This window comes from Acomys russatus, chromosome 8, assembly GCF_903995435.1.
Source record: "Acomys russatus chromosome 8, mAcoRus1.1, whole genome shotgun sequence".
NCBI lineage: Eukaryota > Metazoa > Chordata > Mammalia > Rodentia > Muridae > Acomys > Acomys russatus.
Genome location: NC_067144.1, coordinates 38,431,983 through 38,451,492, shown reverse-complemented (window position 1 = coordinate 38,451,492; position 19,510 = coordinate 38,431,983). Strand labels below are relative to the sequence as shown.

General features: G+C 38.3%; 1 protein-coding gene across 1 annotated transcript in view; it reads right to left on the bottom strand.

Annotated features, from left to right (window-relative positions):
* Abi3bp (ABI family member 3 binding protein) overlaps positions 1 to 19,510 on the bottom strand; it is a 205,739-nt gene that overhangs the window by 104,386 nt on the left and 81,843 nt on the right. The window contains 5 exon segments of the mRNA XM_051150061.1: positions 2,230 to 2,322; positions 2,778 to 2,849; positions 3,767 to 3,815; positions 15,201 to 15,256; positions 15,881 to 16,062. Of these exon segments, the coding sequence (XP_051006018.1) occupies positions 2,230 to 2,322; positions 2,778 to 2,849; positions 3,767 to 3,815; positions 15,201 to 15,256; positions 15,881 to 16,062 (452 nt within the window).

The window sequence follows — 19,510 nt, the reverse complement described above, 5'->3', positions numbered from 1 at the left end:
TTGCTTCAGGTTCCAAAATTTAATATCTGCCTTTAATTCACAATCACATTAAGCTAAAATTCAATTACAAATGTGAAGACATGGCAAGACGTTTTCTCAAGATATATTTATATTCTTTATACAATACTAATTCTTGTAAAGGCATGTGGTGTATCTAAATATGGCACACCAGATATCAGAGTAGTTGGGAGATGGGGACTATACTTAAATAAGAGATTTCTGGCATTCCTTTGCAGCCCATGAGCATTTGTCTATGCTGCACACACCTGCTATCTTGACAGACAAGAAAACACCATCCATCCAAGGCACAAAGTTCAGTAAATTCTTTTTCCTCCACTTTTGCTTTTATACTATTTTTTCAGCACCACTGCTCCTCTTAACTGTTGGCAGGGTGTGCCTTAGCTTTGGCAAAGCTTTTGTAAATTCCTTGGAGATGGGTGTGTGCAATACTAGCTTTGTTGTTTATTTATTCACACCGTGTGTTCTTAGAACAAAAGCTATTGCTGTTCCATGATGGACTCTGGTGAAGTGGGGTTATTATTTTTAGGATTTACTCCCTCAAAAAATACAACTTTTCTGAATTACAGTGATAATTAACTTTGGGAAGTTTATTTCTCCCTAGGTAATATAAAAAGTATTTTGCCCACACAATTTTTTGTGGGAAAAAAGGTTTCTTTACAGAAAAAAAAAAAAACAAAACTCAACTAACAAAATGTGAAGTAGCCTACAGATTGAAAGAAAATATCTGGGAGCCATAATTCACATATTCAACATCTAAAGTATATAAAGAGTCTCCATAACTTTGTAACACTCTATAGCACAATAAGATGGTTATGACTGACAGCAGTTAATGTGGCCTTTCAAAGTGTCTGGTGAAGAGGAGTTCTCACAGTCCCAATGCAGAGGCATTGCATAGGTCTGAAGTGATAGATATGTCAATTATCCTGAACTCATCATTACATTTTGTGTGTCTTTGCTAAGCTGTAACTTATAAGAATCAATAATCACCATCAATTAAAGCCAAAATAAGACTTGATATTCTGAAAACTGCTAAGGATAAAGAAGGGAGTACACTTCAGCATCCAGGCTTAGATAACAGTGTTTTGAATATTACTCCACAGGAAATAAAACCAACAAACGGGGTCTCAGAAAACCCAGAGCTTTTACACAGCAAATCAGTGAAGAGGCAGCCCATAGAATGTGAGAAAATATTTTCAAGCTATATAGCTGATAGATAATTAGTGTCTAGAGTACACAAGAAACAACAATAGCAAAAAAGCAAAGAAAGAAAAAAAAAAAAAACCTAAACATTAAGAAAACAATCCAAGTAAAAATGAGCTAAACAAAATTCTCCAAAGGAAACATGCAAATGATTAATAAACAGTTTTAAAAGTATTCAAAAGCAACTAAGGAGATGGATCAGTTGTCAAAGCACTTGTCACATAACACAGAGAGTTCAGATCCCTGAAACCCACTGTCATGTGGGCATGCATGATGTGCCATCGATTATTCTAGCCTCAGAGGGCGAGAGACACACAGGATTCCCGAACACTTAGGCTGCCAAGATTGACCATAACAGTAAGTTTATGTTTGATTAAGAAACCCTGCCTCAGTGAATACTCTGGTAGAAAAATTCAGGTAGATTACACATCAACTTCAGGCCTCCACGTGTACACACAGACACACACACACACACACACACACACATATATATATGGGAATAGACATCCACATGTGCAAACATGCTTACATCAACTGACACACATCACCTATACACACATAGATATGGGAAAATAGTCAACATCATTAGCCATCAGGCATGCCCATCAAAACTGTTCTAAGACTCTGTCCCACTTCAGTCAGAATGGCCATTACCTAAGCTTTGGATCTGCTGCTAGAGACAATGTTGAACCCAATCTGATACTCAAATATAACAATCGGAATCATTCTTTGAGTCCCTTTGAAGGGGATTTTGTTGGTGTTTTCTTACTCATATGAATTGTATCCAATATTTTTTTCTAGAAGATACTGACACCTATTCCTCTTCCACATGTGTGTGCATATGTATAAATTAGCTTTCCTTTCAGGATGATAGTAATAGCTCTGCCCATCCACTTGCCTCCTCCATACTCACTCTTCTGTCCTCAAGTGGCTCGTTTGCAATATTCCTTACATAGTCACAATGCTCTACTATCCAGCACCAGCATTCATTGAAAAGCCCCTGCTTACCTAATTGCGCCTTGAGAGCATCTGAAATCTCAAGCATTATGGATGGGGGAAGCTTTACAATGGAATCATTAAGTCCCGGAATAATAAGATGAACTGTAAGGAAACAAATATAAGCATAAGAGGAGGAAGAAAATGTATCATACAAAAACAAAGCATGGTGAATCACAAAGTAGAATTTAAAAGACGGCATTTCCTTTGTTTGGTTAAGTTTAACTCCACACTAAAAACGAGGGAAAGTTGGACTGTACTTTTTTTAAGAGTTTTTTGTTTTTTTTTTTGTTTTGTTTTGTTTTGTTTTTTTTACATATCTACAGCTTATCAACAGAAATCCTCTGGGTTCAAATCCACAGGCTCAAAACTCTTTCATGGGCTCTAGCTATTTCTTAAACATGCCAAGATAAAGGCGGGGTCTCTTGGTTAGTAGCTTAGAATGGACACAAGCCAAGAACGTAAAACAGTAAAATGAAATGGACTGACACTAATTTAGCACACGTGCTCACAGTACAAAACCTCATAAGGAGATAGCCTAGGTTTTATGACTGACTTACCTAGTATTGTTCCTCCAAAAGGAGTCTTGTCTGGGGACTTGGTTGAAGCCCTGTGAGTAACATTCTGAATCACTGGTGAGGGGGAAAAGAGACAAGAATGTGATAGGATGGGCACAGGGAGCAATGTGAAGCCAATGGTTAACCTAAACTCATCAGTTAAGGGAAGCCTGGCTTCATGGTAAACAGAAGAATTAGATATGCCCTACCTTACCATTCATACTTTCGAGAAAAGAACCTCTATTTATGCCTCTAGCATAAAGTATCCCATGCTAAGTAGTAGAAAACCCTCTGCCTGTCTCAACTCTCTGTGTATCCTGCTCATTCCACAGAGCAATGAAGAGCTAGCATAAAAACCATTGCAATGACAAGACAATATATGAAATTAGAAAACATACATCTTTAAATCAAAGAATCTTCCAGTGGTTCCAGCAGTAACTGGCCCCACCTTTAGCATATACTTTGGCTATTGTGTTTTCTTAAAAGAAAGAACCATTTAAGGCTTTAGCTCTTCAACCAGGAGACTTTTCTGGAAATAATGGAGTCATTTTAATTATTTGAAAACTGGAAGCAAAAACAAAAACAACTGGACACTGAAATGAAATACAGCATTGTAATTCTTCAACCGTGGACATCTTTACTTCCCCTAAGTGACTGCTAAATCACGGTTTTCATTCTCAATATCCTAAATGTTCTGCTAATTGTTTTCCTCATGATTACTCAATTAATCCTAAGTACAGCCCCACATGTTTAACTGATTATTTTAAATGTAACACATGGTGCAACTGCTTTGTTGCCTCACTGGTATGATTTGTTCAAGGCATACTGCTATCACAGCCAAAATTATGTATTAAGCATAAACTTACTAACTTACACTAGTTTCTTCAAACATTCCCCAAATATCACTGTCAGAAGATGAGAAAACCGACACTGAATGCTTATATAGGTGAACAGACCACAACAATAATCCTTGAGTACAGCAGGCTAATTACCTTGTTTGATGACTGTTATTGGAATTAGCTTCCTTGGGACATATGCTGGCTGGAAAGAGAGAGAGTGAGAGAAAGTCAGCCTTTGTATCAATGTTATTTAAAAAAATTTTAAAATCAGAATTCTGAGAGAAATCATTCTTGTCTTTGGTGAAGTCACCCATAACAGGATTTAACAGTCACTGGGTAAACACTTAGCATATACATTTGCCTCCATTGTACTGAACTCATTTGCCTGTCCCATAGAGTGCAAACCCTCACAAGCAAGCCTTCAGAACTCCCATTTACTTAGAAATTGCAGTAGAAAGAAACTAAATCCTCTATATAGAGAGGGCCCATCTCTATTTTGTTTGAGATGTAGTCCAACCAAGCAACCTCTTCACACTTCCTCTCAAAAAGATGCCGAGATACATATTATCTTTTAAAACCAACCAAGTCAAACTATTTAAGCATAATCTGTTAGTGTTGCTGTTACGGCAGCATATACTATAACTACTGTAACTACTGGGAGCTCTCAGCACCACCATTTGTTGTCCAAGAGAGAACAACAACACTTCCAAACTAAACAGCTCTTCGAATTGAACCTGAATTTACTCATTCTGCCATTCTGCACTGGTTCACACATGAGGGACTCCAAATCTGAAGGTCATGACCCAGAGGATGATATGTCTTTCCCTCACCCAAACTATCTTCCAAGCTCCATGGATGTTTTGATGTCATGCAGTGCCTAGGGATAGGTTTAGACTTAAAAGTAGAGTCCCCGCCAGACATAATCACGTGGCCAAAGATGGGGCAGATGAGAGATGTGGGGAGAGAGAGTGGTGAGAATGGCAGGAAGTTCTAACAGGAAGATTAGAGTTGAGCTGTTGAAAGAGTAAGTTTGGCCAATTTTGGCGCTTGGTTTAACCCATACACGGGGTAGACACAACATGTGCGTATCTGCCTATTTTGAATGTGCACTGAATATGAAACACTAATACAACATTCACAGTTGTGAGTAAAAAAGTGTGGTAACATGCTGTCATTTTTCAGGATTGTATGAGGCATGGTAAAGAGAGGCCATAACAGCCATTTTACTCTTGGCTAATGCTCTTGCTGTATTGTGTTTATACACTGCAAAAGAATTTACTTCATCACTGGATATTTGTTTTCAAATGATAATTTCTACTCATTGACTCAATAATCTTTACCTTCCTCCACCAGCATAAGTACTCAATCAAGTACAGACAATTCTGTGTGAAAGCACATTTATTACTACAATTGAGAACAACTTCATTACCCAAAGTTCAAGTTTTATTCAGTAAGCTGTATTTCAAATGGTTTACTTTTACTTAATAGCTGAAAAAAATATAAAGACTATAAATATAAATTTAGACTCACAGTATAACCTACACACATGGATATACATACATACATATTACCTGCATTCATAAATACATACATACATAAAGCAGACTAGAAGGAAACACATAATTTTAACAGTAGTTATTACAAACTGATTATTTTTGTGCATATACCTTTATTTGCCAAGTTCCTGAAGTGAGTTACAATAGTTCTTTTCAGAGAAAGATGGTTTCATGTTACTTTGCCTGCCATACATGTTTCCATACTGCAACTTAAGTCATCCACCACTGGTGCACAGGGCAATGATTGAAAAACAACTTTACATGGTTTTTCCCAGGTAAGAACAGGAACACCATATGAATAGAAGCATAAAAGGAACAAACATTGAGAGGAAAGGAAAATATCGCCACTTATGAGCTCACACTAGCAAGAGGATCCCCTCTGGCTTCATCACTGTGGCATTTGTACACAGTTCCCACTGAGGACAGACAGGTTCCCGCCACTCTCTACTGCCCGCACACCCACTGTATCAGCAGCTGGCCACTGCTTTGCTTGTACTCTGGAAGTAACCCCAGCCTGTGTCTCTATCTGCCACTTCTAAGAATGTTGCTTTTACATTTGAACAGTTTATATTTGGTTTTCTTGCAATTCATAGTTTTGCATTTGTCTATAAGTATGTAATACTTATGAGATAGATTTTGATGTTTTGACAAAGTCATACAATTTGGGGTATACTTCAATAAATTTAATCATTGCTTTCTACTGTACGGCTAGTCTCAAGAAATTCTTTCTCCTGTCTACCTGAAACTGCAGCACCTCCCTCTTCCTCGATGTTTCTCTTCCCACACTTAGCCTATGCACTATTCTCTCTAACTGTAAGAGCAAGACTTCTAAGAGTTCTGAGTGCCTAGTGGAGCTAGCTCTGGTTACAGGAGAGCCTCCTGTGCAGGAAGCCAGATTATCTTTCTAGTACTAACAGGTCAGGTCCGTGGCTACAGTTGAAAAGACATCTGAATATGCTGTTCATTTGCCCTAGGAGTCTCATCACAGTATTCAGTAGAATGTGACATTTCCCAAAAACTGCTAACACACTACAGCAGAAATGCCCCCGTGTGGCTGTGCTGACTGCCTTTGAGCTGGATTACACCGATTTATAGTTTTTATGCTACAGTGATTTGTTTCAGACAAACTTCTTCTGACAAATGGAAACTATTCCACTCATCACATGAATGGAACAAAGTTTCTGTTCTGAGCTCTTGCTTGAGTACTGACCAATGTTTTATTGAGTTGATGACAAGAATATAGGTACAGGGTGTGCTGCCAAAAATAAGGAAAGGATTTAGCTGCAGGCTGCATTTCTTTCTAGACCTGTAATTGCTCCCTTGCCTAATCTGTAATCCAAAGATCAATGAAACTACATCTCAGCAGATAGGTTTAAGGGCATCAAGAAAGTCCAGCTATGTCTACCAATATGTCTACCAAAGACAAAAGTTTTCACCAAGAAATTCACACTGAGTTCTTTCTCTGTGTCTGTTTATGAACGAAAAGTAGAAGAAAACATCTGTTGCCTAAAATCACTAGAAAACAAAATATGATAATTCTTAAGATACCAAGATCTAATCAGCTATAGCCCAGTTTCATTTGAGTTTTATGTTCAATGCTTATTTTAAGAGGATACCACTATTACTTTTCCCTTGTTTTCATAGGCTTGTTCCTATGGACATCAATGAGTGTATGCTGGAGCCATGGGCATATATAGAACAGAACCAGGATATGGGTACTGTGGACCAGTGTTGTCCTATGGTTTGATATGTCTCCCAAAATTCACATTAGAAACTCAGTCCTCATTACAACAATATTAGCAGGCATAAACTATAGGAGGTGAATAGGTCATGAGAGCTCCTCTGTTGCTAGGGAGTGGATTGACCTCTTAATTATCCTGCTCGGTATCTTGTCAACTTGACACAGATAGAGTTCTCTGAGAAGAGGACCATCGATTGAGAAAACATCTCCATCAGATTGCCTGTAGGCAAGTCTGTAGACACATTTTCTTGACTAATGACTGATGTGAGTGGGCCCAGGCCATGGGGACACTGCCACTCCAGGGCTTTGTATTAGAAAACAGGCTGAGTAGGCCATGGGGAGTAAGCATTCCCCAATGGCTTCTGCCTCCAAGTTTCCCCTTGAGCCACTGCCTCACTCCCCTTGATAATGACCTATAATCTGTGAGGCAAAATAAAAACTTTCCCTCTCATATTGCTTTCAATCATGGTGTTTACCACAGCAATAGAAACCCAACAAAGAAACCAATAAAAGGTCAATCTTGCCCTCATCTCTCTATTTTCCTTTTGCTTCCTGCCATAGAATAACATACCATGAAGGTTTTTTTTTGTTTGTTTGTTTTATTCTTTTGTTGTTGTTGTTGTTGTTGTTTTTACTGGGTGTCAGTTCCTTGGTCGTAGACTTCCAAGACTTTAGAATTATAGAAAGCATACATCAATGGCTGTACTGGCTAGTCTTATGTCAAATTGACACATGAATTAGAGTTATATGAAATGAGAGAAACTTAATTAAGAAAGTGCCTTTATAAGATTCAGGTATAAGACATTTTCTTTTCTTTTTTCTTTTTTCTTTTTTTCTTTTTTCTTTTTTCTGGGACATTTTCTTAATTAGTTATTAATAGGGGAGGGCCCAGCCCATTGTGGGTGATTCCACCTCTGGGCTGGTAGTTTTGGTTCTATAAGAAAGTTAGATGAGCAAGCCATGGGCATCAATCCAGTAGGCAGCACTCCTCCATCGTTTCTGCATCCGCTCCTGCTTCCAAATTCCTGCCTTGTTCTGAGTTCCTGTCCTAACTTCCCTTCTGTGATGAGCAGCAATGCAGAAGTGAAAGCTGAATAAACCCTTTCTTTCCCAAGATACTTTTTTGGTCATGGCGTTTTGTCCCAGCAATAGAAACCCTAAGACAATAGTCTTACCCTGTCTGGGGTATCTTCTTACAGCCATAAAAAAACAACCAAATAACACATACACATGGGCGCAATGCTGCTCTCCATGAATATCCCATTGGCAGTCATGTGCTTAGGCAGTTTCTCTGCTGGCTATCTTTGCTCTGCGACTTGCTCACCCTCAATCTAGCTGCAATCTCCATCACTACTCTTCAATTTCTATCCTTTTCACTTCTCAAGTGTTTTTTTGAGTGTAGTAGCAGTATGTCAGGAGGTAAGTACAACCATTATTGCTCTGTAAAAGGTGAATTATCTTTTTCTCAAAAAAATCCTGTTTCTTTAAAGACATCTTATGTTGTGCTAACCTTGAATAGGCTGATTAAGCATCATGCTATACCTTGAGCAAGGTAATGATGGAGCATGTAGTTAGCGCTGCTCAGTGTGAAAATAACACTAGAATAGAAATGGAAAGCCAATGGAGAGAAACTGAGTGGATGGTTTGTTGTCATTCTATTCTATTTTTGTCATGACTAGAGAAAGCCTTTGATTATGTAGAAATAAATAGCAGCAGTAGCCTCACAGGGCAAAGCATGTTAAATTCACCTTTTGTACTACACCAACTCCCTCAACATACTATATAGGAAATTAGCTTTAATTAATATTAATGTCAACATTTGACCATGTCCCCTGGAGGGGGAGACATGGTGGCACTCAGAGGAAGGACAGCAGGTAGCCAAGAAGAGACTTGATACCCTATGAGCATATACAGGGGGAGGTAATCCCCCTCAGGAACAGTCATAGGGGAGGGGAATAAGGGGAAAATGGGAGGGAGGGAAGAATGGGAGGATACAAGGGATGGGATAACTATTGAGATGTAACAAGAATAAATTAATAAAAATGAACAAAAAAATAATATTAGTGTCAATCAAGAAGTTGATTATTAGAAAGCTTATCCATGTGGTATTGTTATGGCATCAGGATGTTCATTGAGGGTTTAATTTTAGTTTCAGGCCCTGGGAAGTTGCAGCTTTCTATTTGGGGAGGAGGTGTTCAAAATCTAATTTCAAGGACTCAAGAGCCAAACAGCATGAGAAGCACTTGGCCACCTTAAAAATCTGCTTTTAATTCACTTTAGGATGTTCTAGTAAATGTTACAAAACACACTGTTTCAGTCTAACATCTGGCTAAAATTGACTCTAACACACGCTGCTTGAACGTCTTCAAGTTTCTGGTTAACTGAAATAAGACATAAATATCTAATGATTGTGTGTGTGTGCGCGCGCACATGTGTGTACGTGTTTAAGCTTCTGCTTAAGAAAAGAGATATTTAGAATAAAGCTGTTTGTTATATTCATGCTATACAATTTTAAGATATAAGTGGGACCATAATGAATTCTCTTTGCTCATTTATCTGATCACTGTTATACTTTATACATTCATTCCACCTTGGTGAACATCTATGAGCATGTATTGGTGTAACAGGTATAGATTCCATCAAACATGCTGTGGAACCTAGGGTGGAGTGTGCAGTGTTGGCAAGATTTCTGATCATCACATAGTGTGTGCTGGCATGGTGCTATGGCTTGAAGATGACCTTCAAGTACATATGTTAGAAATTTAGCCCTCAGTGCACTGACATTGGAAAGTGAACATTTTAGGAGGCGACTAAGAGGGATCCTCCATTTTGTAGGAGTAACTTCCTTAAAATAAGTTGATTTTGAATGGAAAATGAAATGGTAGAAATAGCATCATAGTTTAAAGGAATGTGGATTCTGATAAAAGAACAAACAACTTTACATTTCAAAATATATTAATATATACTTCAATAATTAGTAGTGTTTGCTGAAGAAAGTAGATGTAAAAATCTAAAGAGACAGTGTATTTAAATTTAAGCCATTTGATATTTAGATAAAACCTAATAAATATTACATAATGGACATGCACTTTAAATAAAACGTATGTATTGTATTATACACAAGGAATAAATAGTAAAATAAATGACTATTATGCAAATAAAATATTACATTATAAAGGAATAGAATCTAAAAAAAGAAAAACACAAGCATAATAAACATTTCCTTATATGAATTTTATATGATGCATTTATGTTATATTTGAAAAATAACAAGTTTTTAATGCTTATACTTTGTTATTTTTAGACATAAAGATAGGAGTGACATCACTGAAGGAACTTAACAACTGGTAGAACAAAGGCACTGACCAATCAGAAGAGACCCTGCCACATATCCCTGGTACAACTTGAGTGGGGCCTACCAACAAAACACATGCCTGGATATATAAATTACTGTTTGTAATGTGACCAGGAGCATTTGACGGGGTGGTTTAATACACAAACTTTTCACGTAATTATTATCTTTCTTTTTAAAAGATGCTAAAATACTTTTCCTGTATCGAATACTTCTTTTAGTAGGGTGTTAGGATAATTTGTGGTTTCAAAGGCTTCAACTTGAGAATATCAAATAAAAACAGTCTTCAACAAGTCTTTTACTTAAAAGTAAGACATCACATGCCTCTTGAAATTCCACCTTTTAACCTGAATCTCAGAGAAGAAATGGGTGAATAATTGGACACAGACTTGATTTGGACTGAAATATACATCTGATATAACAAATTATCTCCAGAATGGATTCTACAGGACCACATTACATGGCCAAAGGCTGTCCTGTGTGACTCCATTACAACCTTCTCATGTCTCGGGCTGCCTGTAAGCACAGAAGTCAGTTCATGAGACACTTTTCTGCTATCCAGAAGGTTCTCATAGAGTGTCACAGAGCTTAAAACAGCTTCTCTACGAACTTGGGTTTTCCTCTGGAAATAACCAAGCGTTTAAAAGTACAGCTCATCACAGCTGGCTGGATGTGTAGGTGCTCCACCTCACAGCTGGAAATAATACAACTTTGGCTGTGTGTCACAGACACAGGAAGCTCTTCCCCAGCCCTATCACAGCTGTTTATAAAGAGGAAAAAGAAATTAAATTCTGTTGTGGCAAAGCACCAATCATTTTCCCCAATAACACCGAGCAATGCATCCTACGTGAGATATTTTGGACAAAAATAAATAAAAATGATTGACATATGGTAGATGAAAAAGAAGGAATGAAAGAAATAACATCTTAAGTCACACAGAGGTTAGACAGACAAGAAGGCAGGGGATATGGTTTGCTCCCTCGGAAGCCATTTACAACAAAGAATAAAGGGTATTCTGTAAGAGGATGAAACAGGAACTATTTCCTGCTGTTCCTCGGTTTGTGCAGTGTAGCAGGTCTGTGTGCGTTTATCTGCTGTCTGCAGGGGGAAAGCTTTGAAAACTATAACTATAACTGAAGAAATGATGAGAGTCAAATTATTGGAGGGATCACATTCTAAGACATGATTATTTCACCCATTGTCACTAACAAAGTTGGTAGAACATATAGGAAATAATTCTATATGACATCACAAAGAATCCTTTGACCTGTACAGTCTTTAGTCAGGAAAAAAAATCATGTAATTCTCAGTTAACAAAGAGCCACAACTAATGGACACTAAATGGAAAATAAAGGCAGAGATAGCAACACTTTATCAGCATTCACAGAAACAGAAGTTAATGTACCTATTATGTTACCCAAAATGCTAGTGGTACAGACATGCACTACTGATAAGCAGGATAAACTCGTGTTACCTACTTGTAAGATCACAAGCTGGGATAATCTTAGATAGAAATTTGCCTATTCACAATAAAGGTCCTTTTAGAAATAGTAAAAATCTAAACCGTTAATAGGCATTTTAATTATTTCACACAAATTAAAAATCAATTACAAATAATTAAATACCTATAGCCTAGAAATAGTAAGTCAATTATCATGTAGTTTACATTATGCAATTCACAGAAAATAATGTTGTGAACTCCAGGTTGGACCAGAATGCTTATCCTGTATCCGATACAACCCATGCAACCACCTAAGTCATACATAACTGTTAGGCTCAACCTGTCTTTCACATGCTGTGTCCTGCACCAACCTGTTCTGTCCAAGTCAGACCCGGAACTAGCAGATGAAGTTCTCATTTCCAGATGTCATTGCAAACCTACAAGCAATATAAACTAGCAAGGCAACATCTCCCAGCAAATCCCACCAGTTCTGGCAATGTTCTCCAGGAGAATTACCAGATAAACTCCAGGACACAGAACTTAAAAGAACAACCATGAACTCCATCGGGGAGCTTAATGGGTGTAAAGCAGGTCCAGGGAAGCAGCTCAGTAAACTTCTCAGGGATGCCCAAGAAACACAAACATAAAGTGGATGGAAATGATGAAGACAACACAATTCTAAAATGGAACGCCATCAAGATATAGAAACATTACAGAATACTCAAGCTGACGTGAGGATGGGATTGAAAACCCCAAGAGCCCAACTAGAAAATCAAGGGAATGCCTTACAAGTAGCATGAATCAAGCAGAAGATAAAATATCAGAACTCGAAGAAGAGGTAGAGAATCTAGATGAAATGGGCAAAGAAAAAATAAAGCACAGGATAGGGACCTAAAGAAGCTGTAGAAAACCATAAAGAATGAAATGATGGGGACAGATGAGGGAGAAGAGCCCCTGGCCAACGGTGTGGACCAGAAGCACAGAGAACAAGGAGTGCTGATGCTACAAGAGAGAAACCACATGTCATGTAATAAAATAAACCCATCGGAGTGTTCATCTGGGTTCTCACTGGAAACCTGTGCCAGCCAGAAGAGGCTGGAGCAATGCCTTCCAACACGCTTACAATCAATACATGTAATGGCCTCAATTCTACAATCAAAAGACACAGGCTGGCAAAACAAATCAAGAAACAAAATTTATCTGTCCATTGTCTACAAGAAACATAATTTAGCTTTAAAGATAAGCACAAATGTAGAGCGAAAAAGATGAACAAATGGAGCTCCAATCATATAGGGCCAAGAGGAAAGCAGGCATTGTGATCTTAATAACTGACAGGGTAGACTAAATCAAAGTTAAACTAATCTGAAAATATAAAGAGCACTTTATTTTCATCAGGGAAAAATTAACTAAGAAGACATCACTATCCTAAACACAAACACAGCAAAATTTAGAGTATCTAATTTTATAAAAATAGGTTGTGCCTAATTTTATTTAAAAAATGTACTACTGGGATTTTTTTAGATGTTCATTGTCCCTGTCAATTAAGAAAATGCAAATCAAAACAACTTTGAGATTTCCTTTTATTCCTGTCAGAATGGACAGTGTCAATGGAGCAAGTAACAAATGCCTGAGGAGTGCCAGAAAAAGGAGACCTTCGTTCACTATGATGGAATTTCAAACTAGTTCAGGCACTATGGAAATCAGTGTGGAGAATTCTTAAAATGCTAAAAATAAATCTACCATATGACCCAGCTATGCCTCTCCTTAGCATAGACCCAAAAGACTCCGCAGATACTTGTTCAGCCATGTTCATTGCTGCTATCTTCACAATAGCCAGGAAATAGACACAACCTAAATGTCCTTCAACTGACAAGTAGAAAGTGAAAATGTAGTACATATGCACTATAAAGTACTATTCATCTGAGGAAAAAATGAAATCACGGACTTTTCAGGTAAATAGATGGAACTAGAAATGAGCCTATTCAGTCAGGTACTCAGAGTCAAAAAAATGGATGTGAAGTGTTCTCTCTTTCGAGACTCCTAGCTCCAATCTTTAGATATAAGTGTACATCCTAGAGTAACTACAAATAAAAAGAAAGTATAAAGAGATCCCTGCCAGGGTGAGGGAGTTGGAGAGTGACAGGGAAAGGAATAGCAGGGTCCAAGTTATCTGGTTAGAAAAACGAGAAGCAACACACTAAGCCTCCTCACGCACATCTCACTGGAAGGTACCTCCTCGAGCTGTGTAATTCCAACACATGGCAACCCAAGTCAGTACCAAGCACCCATTCTTTCACCCTGGTGCTTCTTCTACCTGTTCAGTAATGTGGCACCTTTCACCTTACACTGGAGTGTGTGATATGAAATGCAAGCATCTCTGTATGTCTGACTGTCTGTCTGTCTCTGTCTCTCTGTGTGTCTCTGTCTATCTCTCTGTCTCTGTCTGTCTCTCTGTCTCTCTGTCTCTCTGTCCCTGTCTCTCTCTGTCTCTCTGTCTGTCTGTCTGTCTCTCTCTCTCGCTCTCTCTCTCTCTCTCTCTCTCTCTCTCCCTGTCTCTCTCTGTCTCTGTCTCTGTCTCTCTGTCTGTCTCTCTCTCTCTCTCTCTCTCTCTCTCTCTCTCTCTCTCTCTCTCTCTCTCTCTCTCTCTCTCTCTCTGTCCCTCTCCATCCCTCTGATGGCTTTAACCATGTCTTACATTATATATAAGTGGTAAGATAATTCTTGAGGACCCACTTGCTGACCTGAGAAAAAATAGTGAAGGCATGTAGACCTAAGAGTTTCAGTGATGGTTGGAGGTGGAAACTGTAGGGCTCAAAACACACAAAACATTTGCTGAACTGAGCAGAAGTTGGGAACATTTTTGAAACCAAACTGGTTGTTTCATCACTTCAAATGTAGAAAGATTTGAGCTTTGTCAGTGTACCTAGGGCATGTAGCTGTCAATCAGCTCTTGAAGTGTGGTTATATGAGAGATAACCCACTCAGTGGTTAATAACAGTTGGTGCTCTTCCAGAGCACTGGGATTTGATTCCCAGTACCCACATTAGGTGGCTCACATCTGCCTCTGCCTGGAGTTACAGGGGATCTGGCCTCCACAGGCACCTTTGCATATGTGGTGTATTCATTCATTCATTCAATCATTCATTCATTTTTCTCTCTCATGCACACACAGACCTCCTACACACACATTAAATGAACAAATATTTTTAAATCACAAGACAGACTGAACAAAATCTCATAATACTCTAAACTATTTAAATGCTAGCATAACTGCATTGAATCTCTTAATTGTAGAGCTTTACAAATTAGAAGGGGCTTGGGGGCATATTTTTATAATTTTCTGGAAGGAAAAGCCACTAATCTCTAAATCATTGAACATTTTACCCAGTGTCCAGTAGTCTCAGTACCTCACAGAAGGGCTGTGCCCCTCATCTAACAAGAAACACAATGGAGATATAATTATTTTTAAAGAAAAATATTAATAAGTTGGCACCTACCACTGTGTGGACCTGGTCATAAGTGCTTTGGATTTTCCCATTTACTTTGTTTTTACCTGAAAACAAGGAGGAAATGGCATTATTTTTATTATTCCTGCTCCTTAATCAATTCTAGCTCAGTGTGGGGAAAATTCCATGTCACACTCTCTATTTTGGCATGTAGTTTCATTTACTATTATTTCAATATGCTTACACATATTAGCATTTTATTCATTCAGCTCAGCGGCTGTTCAAAGGACAAATACACATTTTAAAGTACTACCGTGACATAGCTGGACACATCAAGCTGTTCATTTTCTATTTTTAAAAATCACATTATAAAAGTTTCTGAAATATCAATATTTAAATTCTATTCATTTTGTATTTTCTTAAATACTAGAACATTTGTTTGTTTGTTTGTTTTTTTGGTTTTTCGAGACAGGGTTTTTCTGTGTAGCCTTGGCCATCCTGGAATCACTTTGTAGACCAGGCTGGCCTCGAACTCACAGCGATCCACCTGCCTCTGCCTCCCGAGTGCTGGGATTAAAGGCGTCCACCACCACGCCCGGCTAGAACATTTTAACTATTAAAAATAACTGAAAATGAACTTATTTCATGTTAGATAGCCAGTGAAACGATTTAAAGTAGACAATTAGAAAAGAATGAAAAAAAAATCTTTTTTGGGCCAAGCAGATACTTACTTCCAACAATAGTCTTATGATTGAAAATCTTACTCCAGATTCCACCTTCTATATTGTCTTTCACACCAAACTCATAAACCGTGTTGGGCTTTAGATTTTCCACGATTGTTTCAGTTGCTGGACAGAGTTGAAAAATCCATTTCTTTTCTTTATCTTTTTCTCTATATCGAATTGTATAAAATCTGTTGAATCATGAAAATATCATGGTTGAAATATACAGGGATATGGAAAATGTAAGTCCAAGTTTTTATGGTTCATTTTATTTATGCACATATGCATCCGCATTTGCATATGTGCACGTATGTATGCAGGCACTTTTGTGTCAATATGTACAAAGAACCCAGAAAGCATTGCTGTAACTCTCAGGACTAGGGCTACAGATGTGTGTGTGGGACACATGACTTGTGACAGTCACGCTGGGATTTAAATCTGGTCCTCATGACTGGGCAGTAAGAGTTCTTAATTGCTGAGTCATCTATCCAGCACCCCCAAGTTTCTTAATACACAAGAGACTTCAATCAGATGATTGGTTTTTTTTTTTTTTTTTTTTTTAAGTTTAAGAGAATGTACGCTTTTGTTTTAAATTTTAATTTTCAACTCAGGTTGCCATGTAGCAGGACAACTAGGTGCCAATGGAACTTCAGAATTCTCAGTACAATTATTAGCTACGTAGAGAAATGAAAGAAAGAATGCTAGCTACTCATCCTTTTCCAGTTGCACAAGGAACAGAACCAAGGTGTGACAAATAGTGTACTCATTTCATAATTGAAGAAATCAAGCTTTCTCCTTCCATGGAGGCTGTATTAAAAGTAAAATTTTCAATTTGTTAAAGGACAAACCTGAGGATTTATGGTATATACAAGACTACCTTTTAAGAGTAAAGCACAATTACTGTTATTTTAAGTAGCATAATTGCTATAACTTAAGATCACCATTATATATTTGCTTCAGGACACACAAATATTCTGATGTAAATGTCACAGTAAGATAGTCCCCAGCACAAGAATTTGCATGTCTAGCCTGTGCTAGGTCTAACTGTTACAAAAAAAAAAAAAAAAAAAATGATCTTGGATGGCAGAAATTATTAATCCCGTTTCATGACTGTAAACACTGGCCTTCAGAACCACTGCCGGACTTTCCCAGTACTGCCAGCTGGTGTCGTTTACCTCTGATGGTGGCAGACCCACAAACCAAAGAAAGCTCCCCTGGCTATGTTTTCAGCAGCCCCACTAAGCCAGGCTGCAGAGGAGGAGAGCAAGTTTCACACTACTAGCATGATAAAGAGGCAGCAAACAGCGGGAGAACGCCATATTTATAGAGGAACTTTGACTTCTGATGAGCAGGCCAGGAGATAAACTTGGCCTTGGCAGGTGAGTGATTCCTTTTGATTTTTTAAATAAACATTTTAAGCCAATAGAACAAAACAATTGCATACACAATGATGGAAACAAACAATAAGTGTATACCATTTTTAGTGCTTTAAAAAAATACCTTTATTTTTTTTTCTCAAAACTTAGAATGATTCCCCTACTCTATACCTAACTATAACTCAGGCTAACTGGTTTTATTTAGGTCACTCACTTACTCAGGCTAAAAGCGTTTAAAAGACAACCCCTAATGACTAAGTTTCCTTTAATGTTCTTTAGTTTCTCTGGGCACACTTTTTGATGATACAAATACAATTGCCTAGAATCTGAAGAACTAAGGGCCAAGACTGAACATAAATTGGGGACTTTGCAAAATAAAAAGCAGAACCCTTGTTTAAAAGTAACAGAATTTTCAGTGACAGCAGGATATTAAACCAAAGGTTAGCCCTTCCAAGTGTATGTTGCGGCAAACATGTCCCCAATTCCTGTGTCTATAAAGTCATCAGCGGCCTTAGAATTCAGTGATTTAGAGAGAGGTGTGGTGGAAAAGCCTCTGTATATACAGCCTACTTTCTTGCTAGTCGCAGAGTCTGGAAATGCTTGCAGCCAGTCATTAGCTTGTTTTTCCCCCAATAAAAACTACATTTGGGTTCCAATCCCCCCTTCCAGAAGAACAGAAAGCCCAGTGAGGGAGAGGGGGGCTGTTTCAGCCAGAACTCTCATTGCTACCAGTAACAAATGTTATAGGATACAAGTCCTCTGTGTCTTGTAAGTCAAAACCACAACAGTGACTTATGAAATGCATCGCTTGACAAGTATGCTGCATGGTACTTTTGTTGCTCTTCTCCTTTCCACCCCCCACCCTGCCCCGCCCCACAGTTTAATCTTTTAAGGGACCTTAGAGAAATGTTGGGAAGCTAAAATCAGAACAGATGGGCCCGACAACTCTGCCTCTATAGCAGGAATATGTTCCTGAGGACTTAACTCCAGGTCTGAGTCAGGATCCCACTGCTAGCTGAGCTGCCAGGGGCCAGATCCAAGACTTTCTAATCAGCTTAGTCTTATATAGCCTTCAATGGAGAAAATGAAACAGAATACTCCATGGTTGCCAAAGATCCTCAACTTCACACTGAAAATAATTCAACCAGTAAAGTTCATCTATTTCAGTTACAAGCCCTTCTCTTAAACCAAATGTTACATGTATATAAGTCACTGTGTCCCCCATGTATACCATTCAAGCTGGCCTTTCTCAACACCATCTAAATTGATAAGTGCATAAGGCAGGTAGCTTCTAAGTCTTAAAAGGGAGAGAAGATGTTATGCTGGATGCAGTGAAGTGGATTCCTCTTAATTTTAAAAGAAACTGTGAGCCTCTTGCGACTGGGCATGGATGGCTTCATGATCAGACACCTGGTAGGCACTCCATAAAGGTTGTGCAATGAACAGGATAGATGTCTAGTCTCTCCTTGGGCTGTTTTACAATTAGATTGCAAATGATCTCAGTGTGATGCTTCAATCATCAGCAAAGAACAATTTAAGACATTAGGCCTATAGCTGTATTTTTACAAATTGATTTTTTTCCTAAGGCTCACTCAATAAAGTAAACTATTTCTCTAAAAATGTCACAGGTTCAGGCAAAAACAATAAAATACCCAAGACTCTTGTTGGTCTCAGTTTTTCTATCAATAAAATCTTAGCAAAGCAAGACTTTATAGAGCTAGAAGAGACCCCAGGGCAGCTACAGCTGGATGACCATCAAATCCTTCATTCTCTTTTCTGACTCCCAAGCTATACTTTCTGATTTGCCCTGAATTCTCTTTCTGCTCTGGTGCTTGGCAAAAGGAAATGAAAATAAACATAAAGTGACCCAGAATCAGACAACAGTCAATTTAGTATTGCTCAAGGCTTTTAAACTTGTTTTACTCTGTATTTGCCATAACTGGTAGTCAGCATTCTCCTCCTCGTAGTCTGAGAACGTTCGGAATCAAAGGTTGGTTTGGTGAGATTTTGTGAATGATTATGTTTGAGCACAACCATAGGAAAGACAATGAACCTTTTAAAAATGCAACTGGACATGCTGGTGCCCACTGTAATCAAAACACTAAGCTGGAAGATCACGAGGGCTATCCTGGGCTATGCTAAGCTACACAGTAAAAGCCTCTTTTTAAAAAAAAAAATCCAGGGGGGTCTTAAAAAGCAGATAGTGGCTTGACCATTAGCCCACTGCCAACAACAGCATGGCCTCAGTAGAGCTGTTCCTTTG